Source organism: Harmonia axyridis, chromosome 1, assembly GCF_914767665.1.
Source record: "Harmonia axyridis chromosome 1, icHarAxyr1.1, whole genome shotgun sequence".
In the NCBI taxonomy this organism is placed as follows: domain Eukaryota; kingdom Metazoa; phylum Arthropoda; class Insecta; order Coleoptera; family Coccinellidae; genus Harmonia; species Harmonia axyridis.
In genome coordinates, this window is record NC_059501.1 from 75,176,616 (window position 1) to 75,194,248 (window position 17,633).

Genomic DNA, 17,633 nt, shown 5'->3' on the forward strand with positions numbered 1-17,633 from the left:
CCAAGTCGTGTGCCATTGATCGAAACAAGTGATAGACCGAGGGAGAAACGTCTGGAGAATACGGCGGGTGGGGTAGGACTTCCCATTTCAACGTTTCCAAGTATGTCTTGACCATTTTCACAACATGGGGTCGAGCATTGTCATGCTTTATAATCACTTTATCATGTCTCTCGTTGTATTTCAGCCGTTTATCTTTCAATGCTCGGCTCAAACGCATTAATTGCATTCGAAACGATCGCTTGTGATTGCTTCAGTCTGTTTTCTCATAATACATTACGCCGAGCTGGTCTCACTAAATACTGAGCATGACCTTGAAACCGGGATATCCCCATAATTTTATTTGCTTGGGATTATAGTAATGAACTTATTTTTCGTCTTCAGTCAGAATGCGATGCAGAAATTCCTTCCGTATGAGCCTTGCAAGCAGCTGTTCACAAGCAAACAAACGCTATTTAACATCTCTCGGCTTCAACTCGTACGGCGCCCAATTTCCTTGTTTCTGAATCATTCCCATGACTTTCAGGCGTTTTGAAATGGCTTGTTGCGTCACTCGCAATGATCCTGCCAATTCTTGTTGCGTTGATTTCTGAATCATCTAAAACTTTCTCTCTTCCACCGTCATGCTGATCTTCTTCGTCGAAATCACCGTTCTTGAAGCCTTGAAGGCGATGAAACCACTCTCGGCACGTTCTTCCACTAATAGCGGCCTCGCCATAGGTCTTTGGGAGCATTCGATGAGCCTCAGCTGCAGATTTCATCATATTAAAGCAGAAAATTAAAACCTTCCGTAAATGACGAGAATTTGGCTCGTAGGCTGACATGTTTAATCGAGATTTTATGACGCAGACACAAGTCGACTACTATTTCGATGACGTTATGTTAAAAATACCTAAGCTCATTGTATGACATTTACAATCTATTTCTTTCTACTACCATTTACCGCTACAGCCATCTATTGCAAAACAGCGGAAGCAAAGTTCTACACAAATATTTTATCACAGATATTTATTATTCTTTGTTTACGAATTCGATGGAATGCAAGTACATAGTATGAATTCTATCAAAAAAGTACCGAAAATTGATCAAATTTAGTTTGCAGTAGGTACTCTACTATATCTATACGCATGTAAAGTATTAACGCCATATATCTTATTTATTCGTTTATTGTGCTCAATTTCGTAAACTTATCTCAACAAAAGCGTTTTTCAATTTTCACAATGGTTGGATATCTAATGGAAAATCGGTTTTGACTTTAGTTGTGAATGATTCAGTTGAGCCAGATTTGTGGATTCATAGATGTACATCGCATATAAGGGCATAAGGCATCATACAAGATGGACATTGTGCATGAATATCTGGGTGAAAATTTGATCGAACTTTTTCCCCTAATATCAAAAAAAACCTGAGAACAGGAAGAAGTCTCTGGCGAATATAGTGGATGCAGAAGCAATTTGAAGCCCAATTCATGAAATTCTGCCATTGTTTTCATTGATTTGTGACACGGCGCATTGTCTTGATGAAACAGCACCTTTTTTTCTTCAAATGGGGCCGTTTTTTAACGATTTCATCCTTCAAACGATTCAATAACGCTATATAATAATCGCTGTTGATGGTCTGGTCCTTTTGGAGGTAATCAATGAATATTATACCTTGCGCGTCCCAGAATACTGATGCCTTAAACTTGTTAGCTGGCTGTTGTGTTTTTCCTCGCTTTGGATTCGGTTCATCGTGTGCAGTCCAATGAGCTGACCATCGATAGGACTCCGAGGTAAATTTATGGAGCCATATTTCATCCATTGTACATATCGACGCAAAAATTCAGGTTCATTGCACTTGAACAGCTTTAAACACTGCTCAGAATCATTAACACGTTGTTGATTTTGATCGATTGTGAGCTCGCGCGGCATCCATTTAGCACACAGCTTTCTTATGTACAAATATTCGTGAATAATATGATGTACACGTTCAGAATATATCTTCGCAATGTCTGCTATCTCGATCAACTTTACTTCACGGTCATTCAAAAAAAAAAAACTTTTTTGATGTTTTCGTCAGTAACAGATTCTTCTGTTCGTCCACTGCATTCGCCGTCTTCGATGCTCATGTCACCACGTTTTAACTCAGCACACCAATCAATGATGGTTGATTTTCCTGGTGCAGACCCCGGATACTCTTCATCAAGCCAAGATTTTGCTTAAACTGTATTTTTTCCCTTCAAAAAGCAATATTATATCAGCACACGAAATTTTTTTTTTCATCTTTTTTCAAATAACAAAAGTAGCTACACTCACAACGCAATAGCTCACAAACTAATGGTCGGACAGCTGTCAAATTTTGATACGTATCGTTTGAAGGTTAGAACCAACTAAAAATCATATGGATTTAATACTAGCACCGCCATCTGTGCATCAGACCAGAGACTTTTCAGTTAGCCTAATACATTACTTACCTCTAATGCTGTTTTTTCACCATAATATATTCCTTTTCCTTTAATTATATAACAGTGATACTCTGGCCAGATTTCACAATTTTGAGGGTAAAAAGTGCTTGTTCCTTCTTCATAAGTATTGAACGGACTTGAATACACAGAAGTTATTTTATAATTAAAAATCTCTCCTGTAGGTGGATAAGGTGGGAGCCAACGTACCCAAATGAAAGCATATCCAGATGCTATCACAATGATCTCCTTCAGTTTATTTGGAACTATAATAATAATAATGATTTCAACATTTGAATCTCCAATGGAAAAAATCCCTGTTTTTACCTGAAGGTTTCGTTTCAAACATCCTTTCTTCTTTTAATTTACATTCCTCGTTTCTACAAAAGTATATTTCAGATTTGTATTTACAATAGGCCTGCAACGATCCCAATACCAGGGTTCCAACCAAGAATGTTGAAGTTTCATTACGCTCTTCAGTTTCCAAACACCATTCGCTTATACATCGAAATTTCACTTTGTAATTTAAGGCTCCAAGAAGCATCTGACATTTTATCTTTTCGAATTTGAAGTTGGCTGATTTTTCCACTGTTTCGTGAGTTATCTTCACTTGTTTGAAATCTTCCGAATCGTCGAAATGATCTATGAATTATAAGGCACTACATAAATATAGTCATAATTATCTACATCATTATGCGATCTAGGAAAGCGAAAAAAATTGGTTTAGTTCTGAAGAAAAAAAGTTTTCAGAAGATTTAGTGATTTCATTTCAATACTGAAATAAAATTTAAAAAGAGCGATTTCCACTGAAATATTTGTGAAATTATATTGTTTTCATTTTATTTATAATATATTTTATTTTATATTCATAAAAATTAAATTAACATTAAATATGCAATAGTGAAAGCATTCGTTTATTCATGAGCCTATTGCGCCCTTCAAGGCCATAGAACTATGTGGTTTCCAAGGATCAATTGGCGCATGAATGAACGAGCGCTCAAAAGCTACTTAGTGATCTAATTTTGTCAAAGATATTCGACGGTTTTGACGCCGCTACAACAAATAATTTAGCTCAAGGCTTGCAATTTTTACTCTATATCTATATACATGCAGAATTTCTAGCTCGAATGTACTGTAACTAAAATAAATATGATCTTTTCGTATTGATATTGTGCTTGAATTCTCTTCGGTATGAAACGATTATTCTCGAATTTTCCCTGATTGTGATTTTGTGATCTGCATAAAATTTTGCACGGGGTTTGAGATTGTTATTTCATATAAATGTAAGCAATCTCAACTGCGTCGGTTCTGCCATGACGGAAATATTATATAAATTTTTTTGATATTCTAGTCTAATTTTCTATGGTACCTACTGGCATACGTTCAACATGAAATTTTGTATCTCGAAAATTTCGAGATATCCACAATTTTATATAGAGTTTTCCGATTGGAATGATAACAATTGCAAAAGGTAATAATGGCAACACTGTATCATTTTTTTTATATTTCTTACGTCATTTATGTTCAGTAGGTTATGCTATTTTCTCATGGAAAGATACACTCTTCAACGTTAAGAAATTGTTGAAGTGTTTCATCAACGACGACATTTTCAGTTAATCGACTCAATGTTCGTTGTATTGTAGACAAATAATGAGTCCATCAACTGAATTAATTTTTCTTAAATTTCTATATGTATTCACAAATGAGCAAGTTCTTGAAGCGTATATTATTCCAAGATTAAATGACATAATCTACCGAATACGAATAAGAAAACAAATGTCAAAAATACTACACACTTTAAGCTATATCATTCCTATTGGAAAAACCTTTATAACGGTTTCGTCAAGCTTTTAACTTACATATATAATTCTTTTTTTTTTTTTAATTCATTTAAGGTATTCTCAAAGACGGTTCTAGCTGATAAAATACTCACCTATTCCTTCAGTTTGAAGGGATACTTGTGCTCCCTTGCCAACTTTCACCTCATTGAAGGCATATATTTTTACTTGATACTCAGAATAGGGTTCCAAAGAGGTCAGTTCAATGTTGTTGATTGTCGTATTCATTTCTAATTCTGTTTGGAGAATTGGCTTGATATTTATTTTACAGGCAATTCTTCGAACTTTCTGCCAAAATTGGAAATGGTGTAAATATTGTAAAATATCTATAACACTTTTCACGGAGGACAACTAGCGCAGCTAGGAAAGGGGTTGCAGCCCCCAAAAATAACAATTCAAAGAAAGTTTCCAATGGAAATTAGGTCTTCAATGGATTTTCGTGTATTATTTAAAATCAATCATTTGATGCTTCGATCGGCAACTTCAATATAGAAAACATTTTTTGGGGATTTTCTTCTCAAAGATATAACCATAAAATTAAAATTTTAATGCCACTAGGTAGTAGGTGAGTAGTTGAACACCATGATACAAAGAATTATTATTTTCATACAACTGCTATGGAAAGTAGCGTATTCTTCATAGCATACTCAACTTCAAAACTATGTATTGCTGACACTGTGAGAATATTTATTTATAATACAAGTGCAGAAGACATTGGTATTCTTCCACGAGTTCAAAATTCAAAAACGAGCCACGAAGTGGCAAGTTTTTGAATGAACGAGTGGTAGAATGAGCCTTCTGTACGAGTATTATACATTATTTTCTCTAATTCATTGCATTCTTATTGAAATTAATGAAATATTTCCATAAATATATTTTAGTGATTTTCGTATTGAAAAATTTTGGTTGGCAGAACTGATTTCTTTAAGGCAAATTGATGAATTGACAGATAAAGCCGTGGCGGAAAGTTCGGAGTACCAACATATAATAAGAAAATATAACCATGAAAACTGTGCGTTTCTGATATATTCTCGCACGATTTTGTTCTACAAGATGTGGAAGAATGAAGGGAATAACCATAGAATTAGAGAAATATTATTCCGCACGGCACTTTGTCCACACTTCGCTTGGTAGACCAATGAAATTGGGCTTTTGAGCCGTTTCTATGGAAACGCAATAAAATAGCACATACTGTCAACGAAGGCCATTTTGATTCGAATCAAGTCCATTGCTTGAATTATTGAAATTTGTGCAGTTATAGAAAAAGTATAGTGTGCAACATGTGGAGAAAGTCCTTTTCTCGCTCGTGTGTTTGCGGCATTCACCTTTCAGGCTCTTACCACAAACTTCCACACTCGCGAGAAAAGTTGGACTTTCTCCACTTGTTGCACAATGTACTATTCTTTGTATCAAGTATCATGGTTGAAAACGTCTCACAAAATTACTTCCTGAAGGCAACGAAGTAGCCGACGGTTGCTGGGATTGGTAGCTCATAAAAAAAAAGGTATTTGTGCTTCTCGAAAAACGTTCCGAAGCAATAGAAACATATTTCGTTTGATGTTGAGCCCCCCACAACAAAATCCTGGCTGCGCCATTGCGAAAGACTATTACAATATCAGCAAAAACAGATATCGAAGCTCACCTTATATGTTACTTTGTATCCTACAATATTACCATTCGGAAAATCTGGTTGTTTCCAATGTATTTTCGTGGAATTTGGAGTGGATTCGTCCATTTGTATGTCTTTCACTTCACTAGGAACTGGAAAAATAAAAGAGAGACATTTATATATGATTTAACGATTACCTAAATGGTGTTCGATATTTGAAACAACTTTAAGCATCTTCAAATAAGTAATATATGTAAGTAAGTATATATACTGCTCCACAAGAGTTAGGGATATCGTATTCAATCATAATATTCGAGAAAATCGCTGTAAAATCATTTAAAACTCAATATCAATTTGAATCGATCCAATAAAAATCAGTATGAGCCATTTCGTCAATCTGGTCGCCTTTTTTCTGAAGTTTTGTTTCTTTGCATGTGCTTCATGAATGTTCTTATTTTGAAATGGAGTCAGTTTATCAACGGCTTCTATTTGAAACGAATTTTCTGGGAATGCCAAGACGTAAATTAACAAACGCTGAAGCTAATAGGGCTATCGGAATGCTACATGTTGGCCTGACTTAGGTTGTTGTAGCGGAAAGGCTCCAAGTCAGCCAAAGTGTGATATCTCGACTTTGGAATAGGTTCAGGGAGACAGGTTTCGTGTTGGAAAGACCAAGGCTTGGTGGGCGACGAAAAACAACACCTGCTCAGGATCGTTTCATCAACGTTCCAGCGAGAAGAAACCCTACATCTACGTGTAGAATGCTACGGATTACTCTTCAAAATGCAGATGGGGTCCAAGTTTCCATCAGAGGATGTTTGAGAGGTGAATCTAGGTTCTATACGTCCATTAAGAGAAGTTTCATTAACACGTGACCATAAGCGTCAAAGACTAGAATGGGCAAGGCATCATATCAATTGGAACGATCATTGGCGTAGTGTCCTTTTCAGTGATGAATCCAGATATGGACGATTTTTCAGATTCTCGAAGAAAAAGGGTATGGACAATCCCACGCATACCCCGTAATCGTCGCTATGTCCAAGAAGTCAATCCATTCCAAGGGGGTAGTGTTATGGTATGGGCCGGGATATTTGTCCTGGGAATATGACCGCCTTACACTATAGGAAGCATGTCATTGACAATGTTGTGCCAAATTTTCACGCTGCTATTGGTGAAAATTTTCAATTTCTAGACGATAACGCTAGACCGCACCGTGGAGCCATAGTTGAGAATGCGCGCGAGAAGCTTGGTATTCCACATTAACCAGTACCTCCGCACTCACCAGATTTGAATGGCATAGAACATGCATGGAATATGCTCCAAAGAAGATTAGATAATCATCAACATACCCCAGAATCCTTAAATGATCTGAGAGAGCTTCTGCCCCGTTTATGGAACCAAATTCCTCAATAAATGTTCAACAACCTCGTGTGTAGTATGCAACGAAGATGTCAAGCTGTTATTGATGCCCGTGAAGGCCAAACATTGTATTGATAGTCTTAAAATGCTTGAATTCTCTCAGAATAAAATTTCGTTATTTTACTCGATTTATCTTAACCACCCTGTATACGCTGCAGACCTATAGGCTAAAATTAATTTTATTTCCTGCAACTCTTGAAATCATATTAATATGGATTTTCATCACAAACATCTCAATTAAACTAAATTTTTTTGCAATTTAAGTCAATATCCCTAACTCATGTGGAGCAGTTTATTTTCAGTATGATAATCAGTACGTAATAATTTTTTTCGGCAACCGTCCGGGAAGTGCTCACTTCCCGGAAGCTTTTTCTCTGAGAAAGTAGCATTTCCCGGACTAGGCCGGAAAAGAATCATAGAATCCATAGCAACCGAGATAACGGCTGACAGTTCATATGAAATTAGTTGTCAAAAATTTGCATGTTTTTTGATCGCAATCGCAATAAAATATGGAAAGCAGCAGCGATAGTGTTATTCTACATGGTTGCCGAAAAAATATTGTACGCAACACGCCCGAAAATGGTTTTTTTGGACTCACAGACTGGAATTTTGTCTATTCGTCCAAAAAAACCCTATTTTCCGGACTTGTTACGTAAATTACTATTTTCGGCAACCGTCCGGGAAGTGCTCACTTCCCGGCCGCTTTTTCTCTGGGAAAGTAGCATTTCCCGGCCTAGTCCGGAAAGTACGTACTTCCCGGACTAGGCCGGAAAAGAATCATAGAATCCATAGCAACCGAAATAACGGCTGACAGTTCATATGAAATTAGTTGTCAAAAATTTGCATGTTTTTTGATCGCAATCGCAATAAAATATGGAAAGCAGCAGCGATAGTGTTATTTTACATGGTTGCCGAAAAAATATTGTACGCAACACGCCCGAAAATGGTTTTTTTGGACTCACAGACTTGTCTATTCGTCCAAAAAAACCCTATTTTCCGGACTTGTTACGTAAATTACTATTTCATAGAATGTTTTGTCCATTTCCAAGAACTCTTCATTTTTAGTTAGGTTACTAATTTCACAAAAATAACCGAAAAACTCATAAGGAAAAACAGGCTGCACCTTAGAACAAAATTAAATTCCACAATAAGTACAGCGTGTCCCAAATTCGATGCTCACTGAAAGTATCTGGAGAACTATCGGACTTAGAGAAAAATCTTCAAGGACCCCTGATCTCTATTTTCGGAATAATAAGACATCAGAAAGCAGATCCTAGATATCTTAATTCGTCGAGTTACAGACCGTTTATATGATTTTCATTATAGATACTCATAACAGATCAAAGAAATAATTTACCTAGCGTTTTAGGGATATCGAGGAGAGTTTTTTGAAAAACCGATAACGAGATGCTTTTCGACAAATCTGCTGCTAAAAAACTGCGTCGAAAAATATATAGGGTGTCCCATTTAAGAAACAACAACCCTCATCTACATCTGTACAACGATAATTGATTTCTATGATCAGTTATGAGTATCACATGAACCATAAAAATTACAGAAAAAAACGTTTTAGAATTTTTCGAACATCTCTTCCACAAACCAAGATATAGCGAAATATTTGAAACAGAAATATCCTATATCTGAACTCGATTCACATTCTCAAAGTAAAATGATGGAGCAATATCTTGCATCTCTTGAATCTGGAAAAAATATCATCACACACTGTTCAAACTATTATGCCAAAAATTGTGATCAAAATTTCATCATAACTTTCTATTTTCAAATTAGAAACCTATTTTTTATGATTGCGTTGGATTCTACGGAGAAAAATAAGGGCAGTGTTCAAACATGATTATGCTACCAAAATCAATAATTAAAAAGTAATTCGAGATTCCATGAATTTATGTTATACTATACGCGTAGAGTCAATTTCTTGCCGATTTTAATGAAATTTGTTATAGGTTATCCTATTTTGATTGTAGATAGTCCCAAATGATTTTCGAAATATCGAAAAATCTTAAAATTCATGATCTACCCTTCCATGACTACACCTTTGAATATAAATAGGTGAAACTAGGTATCAAAATATTTTTCGCAAGATCTTGCTCTTTTCAAAATAATTTCAATTACAATAATTTAAAATTGAAAATCCTCAACCTCTCTCGGAATTTATTGAATTATTCCGAGTGAAATCATACTCAATATGTTCAGATAGAATCATATTCAGCAACCTCAGCTTGATGTTGAGCGTCATGTACACCGGACAGTAGGCGTTATGGTATGGGGTGCTATTGCACATGCAAGTAGGTCACCTTTAGTCTTTATTCGAGGTAATATGATAGCGCTGCGTTTCCTTCAAGAAAGAGTGGAGCCATATGTTCTCCTTTACCTTAACCGGCTCGAGAATCCAATATTTCAGCAAAATAATGCCCGACCTCATGTTGCCAGAGTTAGTTTAAACTTTTTCGAAGCGACCTATGTGAATCTTTTGCCATGGCAGCCCAGATCCCCCGATCTTCCGCCCATAAAGAGTGTTTGGGACATCATGGGTAGAAGGCTTGGAAATTTACTCCAGCCTCCCATGAACTTTGGCGGCTCTGAGACATGAAGTACAGGTAGGCTGGAATAGTATCCCTCAAGAAGAAATAGACCATCTTTTTACATCAATGCCGAGACGTGTTGGGGAGTGCGTAGATAATGGCGGTGGAAAAACACATTATTAACAAATTTATTAAAAAAAAATTGTAAACCCTCCGTTTTTTGCTCCAAATTTCAATCATTTTCTCCTTGCTACAATAACTATGTTTTACCAAAAAAAATTTCAATTTAAACAGCTCCTTCTGGGTGTTGCAGTTTCTCTGTCAGTTAGTATATTATTATAGTACGGGTGAAGAAAAAAAGATTATTTTACCTCCTTCTTTAGTTCTGAACTCCTTTGTTATTGTCTGGGTTTTGGATTTGAATGTAACACTGTAATTTTCGAAAGGAGATAGGTTTCCTCGAGAGATATCAATAAGTGCACTTCCATTTGAGATAGTCTTATTTTGATCTTCAATGAAATATTGGTATGATGAAAATGGGCATTTATCTTGGGTTAACTGAAAAAAAAAAGGATTTTTACTGTTTTTGTGTGGAGATTTTCATGAGATGTTGATAATCACAGTCTTTGTAAGACGATCATTATATTCGTTCGTAATCACATTAAAAAAATCTGTTAAAATCTTGAGGATTATTCAGAACAAATTAGATACTTATATTTCACATTTCATTTGTTTCAGAACAAAAACTTGACCCTCCGCTTAATTTTTGAAGGATTGGCGAGAAAAGCAATATTTATTTATTTTTTTGTTTATAACATAACATGAAATATCAGGAATATCATGAAAAGAAGGCTTCGATACTTACATTGAGATGAATTTCTACTCGGATTGATGTTGTTTTGATTACTATATCATCTTCAATCCAATCTGTAAGTAGAAGCAGATTTAAATCAGGATCAAGGATCTAAAATATAATATCAAGAATATAAATTTTCCATTAAATGAATATTGCTGTTTATTTAAATGTCTGAAGTATATGAAGTCGATGGGTAGGTATATTTGATTGTTTCCTGATTTGGTCATTCATATCATAAACTGAACTTAATTTTTTAACATTATATATCATAAAGATCAATTGAAGTTTTATTTTTCCTGTCGAATACTCGATTCCTATATAGTGTACCTAGTAATGTTTGCGAAGGAGAATAACTGATACCTTATAACCATTGTTTAATTCATTTCGAACCGAGTTTGAAATTACATTAAATTTGCACTGAACCAACTGTTCTGATCAAACGTAGTAAATAAAAATGTTTGATATTAAAAAAAAACAAACAAACAAAATAAATTTTCAAAAACATTTCAATTGGGAAATTTTTCATTTCAATGAAATAATCGCTTGTTCAATATATCCATATCTCATTTAAATAGATTTAATGTTCCTTAACCAAATTCAATTCAGTTTATTTTCAATTTCGATCGATATTGATTCAATAGTACAATCTGTAAACAACATTCAATATGGTCAGGCCAACCACATCATGAAGTAAGTATGATCCTTCAAGTTCTTCCGTCACATCAATAAGGGCGTCATTCATTACTATCCGCATAATATATTCAACGTTGCAGAATTTAGTAAAGAAAAACACAAATTCAATATTTTGCATATACACACTATACATAAATTCGACAAAATTATTCGATACTTGCTATAGAAAATTGTCAATTTTAGAAATTTTGGATCCTTGGTATGGTCTGAAACGAAATTAATTAATTAGGGGAAATGCAGACCAAACGACATATGCGTACAAAATGAACTTTTAGATTTTTTCAAAAGTGGCGCCATATAGTTCGGGGTTTCACAGTGATTCAGTTTCTGCTAGTGGTGATTTATTTATTTAATATATATACAATGTTCTACAGGTTTAAACCCAACTACAGAACAAGGAACATATGAAAATAAAGTATACACTAATATTACATATTCTGAGAAAAAAAAAACGATAACAAAAATGCTCAGTCAGTCAAAATAATGTGATCTGATATTTAAAATGGAACAATTAAAAATATCCAAGTGAGAACTTATAGTATTACAGGCATCACACAAATTATAAAGTGGTGAATACTTCAATGTATTCGTTCGAGGTGTCGGCATATAAAATGTATTTCTAACTCTAGAGGCTGGTCTTGGCATAGCAAAATTGAGTTTTTCGAGAATGCAAGGATCTTTAATGACACCGTTTATTAGTTTGTGAGTAAATACAACTGAATGACATTCTCGTCGACATTTCAAACTACTCATGCAGTGTCTGCTCAAAAGCAGGTTCTGAGGAAAACCGATAGGCGGGTAGACACCATCTGCTCTATATGAAAAAAGTTTTAGACAACGCCGCTGCACAGACTCAACTCTCTCAATATGGACCTGGTAGCAAGGAGACCATATTATAGACGCGTATTCTAATTTTGATGGCAATCTTGCGAAGAAATTGACATCCTACTGTCTGTTTCACTGGCGCAATAGCTACAAATGTGTTTAGGTCGGTTGCATTTTTTTTGTTCACTTGATTTCTGACTTGCTTTTGGAGAGTGTCATTACAATATTCCTTGTTTTTTTAATGTATTCTTGTTGGTACTGTTATGACGTAATAATATGTATAAGTTTAAAGATGAATATTAGTTTTGTTTTGAAATTGAAATATCATAAAAGATATGTATCGGACAAAATGACATACTATCCTGATGGACAAAACGACATAGTATGTCATTTTGTCCGATACATGTCAAGAAAGTATATTTTTGTAAATAATATGAAATTTTGTTGATTTATTTTCACGTGAAACTAATGAGCTCATTTTCTTGTTGTTTTGTACTCATATTACGTGAATTTCTGGTATGTATCTTGTACAAAATACGATATCCTTTCCTATTGAAATTCTTTCACCACTTCCTCAGTGACAAGGCATAGGAAAGCCAAAAGCTCAAAATTGCAATTGTCACTTAATGTTAACGCCTTATTTTGACAAAACAAAGGCTAAATCTGCTGCGACCAATCCACTCAAGAAGAAATACTGAAACATTATTAAATGATAAAAAAAACCTTTTGGTAAAAAACAAGGCCGTTGCATAATAAAAAAGAAGAATTTGACACTGAACCGTTTCAAACCAAAAATAAAAATGAAGATGACGATGACTGCCCCTGCATTTATTGCAATGACGTTTTTTTTCGTTTCATATCTGGTGAGCAGTGGCTGCGTTGCTTGCAGTGTTTTCACTGGGCTCATAAATCGTATGCTACTGTCTCGAGAACTAAAACCTACATATTTTCGAATTCTGCATTCAAATAGTATGTTTGTCATTATGTCTATTATTAGTATGTCATTTTGTCCTTAGTATTCGGACAAAATGGATTTTGTTAGAAGTCAAAATAATTTCTTATTCTTTTATTTTTGAAGTTCAATTCAATTTTCAGGTTATAATACTTAAAAACAATTAACCAAAGTTAGTATTTAGCACCAAAATGGGAGTATTATTGCAATAACTAGAAATATAGGATTGAAAAACAAAACTTCATTATTTCAACAAAATATTGTCAGAATTTTAGAGGAACAACTCGCCCCAAAGCGGGGTTGATTGTTCCGCTCTGAAATTTTACAGACTTCTGTTAAAAAAAACTATTGCAATATCAGTAAAAACGACTAAAAGATTTCCAAACAGGATAAATATCCGTTCGATATTATCTCAAGTTGAAAATGAAATCCTTCATTATCATGATGAAAATTCGTATTATTCAAAAATCGGAATCCGCCCCCCCCTACCTGATCAATAATATTTTGAAGATGGTTAATTTTTTTCGAATAGTTGTAAAAGCACTAATTAGCACTAATTAAGCATTAATTGGTGCGATAGATATTTTGGAGTAATTTCAAAATTTTGAAATCATAAAAAGGAGGTGAAAAAATATTTACCATTGCATGTCGTTATACATATTGCAGCAGGAAGATTCGTGTAATGTAATTTCTTTATTTCACTTTTCTCATCACTCAAAAGAACTCTGATTGCATATTGTTTGTTTGATTCGAAATTTCCGACTACTACATTTCCATTCTTTTCCAAATTTTCTACTTCTCCATAATCATTCCACCATTGAGAACGGGCATTCTAAAAAATTAATATTGGAAAAATAGTTGCGTTCGAATATCATCATTAAGTATAGATGATCGACTACCAAATGGCTCAAACAACTCAGCACAATAGCCCCACTTGAAACGCATTATTTCATCGGCTGATCTTCCTCTTATTTGCAATAGAGCCATTTGGTCAACCTAGAAGATTCTTCTATATGTTGATGGGGATCAATCAAGTGTAAACTCTGATATAGAATTCTAAGAGGAAATGGCCTTATTTCTATGGTAAAATAATATAAAAAACTAGTTAATAATTATCAAATTATTTGACTTTGAAAGAAAAACGTTTATCCGGATATCTTCTCTATTGATCTCTTTGAATTGTTCACAAGCAAGAGGGATCAGAGAAACCAACTCCAATAGAATATAATATCAATTAGGATTCAGATACTAATTATGATAATGTGAGGAGAAATATTTTTATTACAAAATTTCTTCATATGTTAGCTTGCTCTTATTGTTGTACCTAGTTAAATGAAGAAACATGATATCACTTACTGAATATTGTACCAGATAATATTTTGGCTTGTTTTTTCCGATGTAATTTTCACTATCCCATTGTATCTCACAGGAGTCTGCTTTTCGATCTACCACTTTTGGTGCAATTTCCAAATATTGACCTTTCTTAGCTGAAATAGCGGTTTGAATTGAATTGATTTTGAATTTATAAATAGATCAATACTCAGGAGGATATTCTCATCATGGATGCAAATAATTCTTACCATTTCCACTGCTATATTCAACCTTCTTAAGGGAAGAAAAGTGATTGGTCCATCCAATTTATATTTAATATCATTTTATTGTCTTAATCACGAAAGCACAGACGTGAAATTTAGAGATTTTGTGCGACCATTCATGCATGCTCTAATTGCTTGGATATATAGAGCAGGAATAAACAAGCGCTCAAAAGCTGCTGACTGACTTTTTACTCAATTCTACATGAATTATCTATGGTTTTTACTGTCGAAACGAAATTTTGCACGAAACTTGAAATTGTAGAATATAGGTATTATGTTTCATTGTTTAATACAACGCAACCATAAAAAGAATATGATTCAGATAAAGGAATTGTGACCAAGTATTATAGATATAATTCCCGAAACATTTATAGTTTGCATTCTGGCTAACTACGCTGTATTGATCGAAATCTAATAGACTTCCCTCAACCATGCAAATATTAAAATTCTTTTTGATATTTTTCTATCAGAAACATGTCGTCCCTCCATTTCCTTTAAGATTATTGTAATCAGATGTTAATTTTCAAAATCTTGATAATAATGATCTAAAATTCAATTTCATATTCTCTTTTTTCTAAAAGATGTATTAATTTTTCATAGAACTGAATGAATATGAACATAATACGTATTTATTTATTTATTTATATGTTTCAAGGTACATAATAAAACTGATCTGATCTATACAACTGTGCATTAAATTCACACAGAAGTGCCAGCGTCAGATGTTTGTTACTGTATTGAATTTGATGTAAAACGATTAAAGGCTACCAAAGCGTCGGCGCATATTTGTGTTATGACAAAAATTCGGAAGTGCTTAGTGCTTAGTAATCCGCCAAAGTGCTCGCGAGCACTGCAGTGCTCGGGAGCCCTTTTGGGATTACTAAGCACTAAGCCTTTTGTGAAAGTGCTTCGATTACTAAGCACTAAGCATTGATTTCAAAAAGTGCTCGGGAGCACAAAAAGGCTTCAACTGCTTTCGAAAGCACTAAGCACAATACTTTGGCACAGCTCTGATCTAGTGTCACAGAAATATTGAGTTTTTTACCAATATTGTTCCTGAATTTCTTCGGTTTTCCTTTTTTGATCAGCTTGTTATTTTACATGGTTATTTAAAATCTCGACTAGGTTTTGTGGTAACACTGCTAAATGAAAATTCATTAACATCAAAAAATAAACTGCTCCACATGAGTTAGGGATATAAAATATAGTTTAAATGAGATTATTGTGATGAAAATTCATATTAATATGATTTCAAGTTGCAGGAAATAAAATTCATTTTAGCCTGTAGGTCTGCAACGTATACAGAGTGAGGGTGGTTAAGAAAAATCGAGTAAAATAACGAAATTTCATTCTGAGAGAATTCAAGCATTTTAAGACTATCAATACAATGTTTGGCCTCCACGGGCATCAATAACAGCTTGACATCTTCTCTGCATACTACACACGAGCTTGTTGAACATTTCTTGATGAATTTGGTTCCATAAACGGGGCAGAAGCTTTCTCAGATCATTTAAGGATTCTGGGGTAGGTTGATGATTATCTAATCTTCTTTGGAGCATATCCCATGCATGTTCTATGTAATTCAAATCTGGTGAGTGCGGATGTATTGGTTAATGTGGAATACCAAGCTCCTCGCGCGAATTCTCAACTATGGCTGCACGGTGCGGTCTAGCGTTATCGTCTAGAAATTGAAAAGTTTCACCAACAGCAGTGTGAAAATTTGGCTCAACATTGTCAATGACATGCTCCCTATAGTGTAAGGCGGTCATATTCCCAGGACAAATGTGTAGATCTGTGCGCCCGTTGAAACATATCCCGGCCCATACCATAACACAATGGATGGACTTGCACATAGCGACGATTACGGGTTATGCCTGGGATTGTCCATACCCTTATTCTTCGAGAATCTGAAAATCGTCCATATCTGAATTCATCAGTGAAAAGGACACTAAGCCAATGAATAATGATCGTTCCAATTGCCCTTTCCAGTCTTTGACGCTTATGGTCACGTGTTTATGGCACTCCCTTAATGGACGTCTAGAACCTAGATTCACCTCTCTCAAACGTCGTCTGATAGAATAGAAGAATAGAATAGAATAGAATAGAGTTTATTTAGTACAAATTACAAAATAAACTACAGAAAAATAAAGCTGTGAGTTATTCACCCTGAGGTAACAACTGCGTACAGCATTCAAATTATTATTTATTCCTTATTTTACGGTAACAAAAAAAAATAAAAAACTAGCAACTATACACAATAAATGATAAATAAGTTCCAACTCTAAGTTATCCCTGTCTCAGCCGGTATAGGTACGTCTCTTCATCAGTTTTTATTTCGTCTTCATCGGTTACTCTTCCTTTTCGGATCTTTCCCCCCTGTCCTTTTTAGCGTGTATTTTTTTCTCCTCATCCTTTCTCCCCTATCTTTTTCTCTTTTCTTTAAGTGGAATTTATAATCTTATGTATCTCAGTTCGGTCTTGTTCAATCAGCCATCTCTTTAGTTCTTTGTTGAATTTATTTTTATTATTAATTTCTTTTATTTCTTTTGGTACGATCGGGTATAGTCTTGCAGCTATATATTCACTACATCTCTGTCCAATTCTTTTTTCTGCTCTGGGTCTCTCATAATTTTCGTTATCGTCTCCAGCTCTCGTAGGGTATTTGTGTTCTTTTTGTATGATGGAAATTTTATTTTGTTTGATATGCGAGATAATCCTTTGAGCAAAAATTTGTCTTATATCTAATACTTTAGCTAAACTGTATATACTGTCACTAGAGAATGTAATTTTTTTTTTGTACATCACTTTGAGGATATTTCTTTGGAGAACATCAATGATTCTCTTGTGTGTGTCAAAAACACCTCCCCAT

At 34.5% G+C, this 17,633-nt stretch overlaps 1 protein-coding gene across 1 annotated transcript in view; it reads right to left on the reverse strand.

Moving 5' to 3' along the window:
• LOC123682596 overlaps positions 1 to 17,633 on the reverse strand; it is a 96,205-nt gene that overhangs the window by 43,785 nt on the left and 34,787 nt on the right. The window contains exons 11-18 of the mRNA XM_045621326.1: positions 14,526 to 14,656; positions 13,809 to 14,001; positions 10,709 to 10,770; positions 10,215 to 10,401; positions 5,918 to 6,036; positions 4,371 to 4,563; positions 2,765 to 3,079; positions 2,450 to 2,703 (exon numbers count right to left, since the gene is read on the reverse strand). Coding sequence (XP_045477282.1) covers positions 2,450 to 2,703; positions 2,765 to 3,079; positions 4,371 to 4,563; positions 5,918 to 6,036; positions 10,215 to 10,401; positions 10,709 to 10,770; positions 13,809 to 14,001; positions 14,526 to 14,656 — 1,454 coding nt within the window. The remainder of the gene's footprint in view (positions 1 to 2,449; positions 2,704 to 2,764; positions 3,080 to 4,370; positions 4,564 to 5,917; positions 6,037 to 10,214; positions 10,402 to 10,708; positions 10,771 to 13,808; positions 14,002 to 14,525; positions 14,657 to 17,633) is intronic.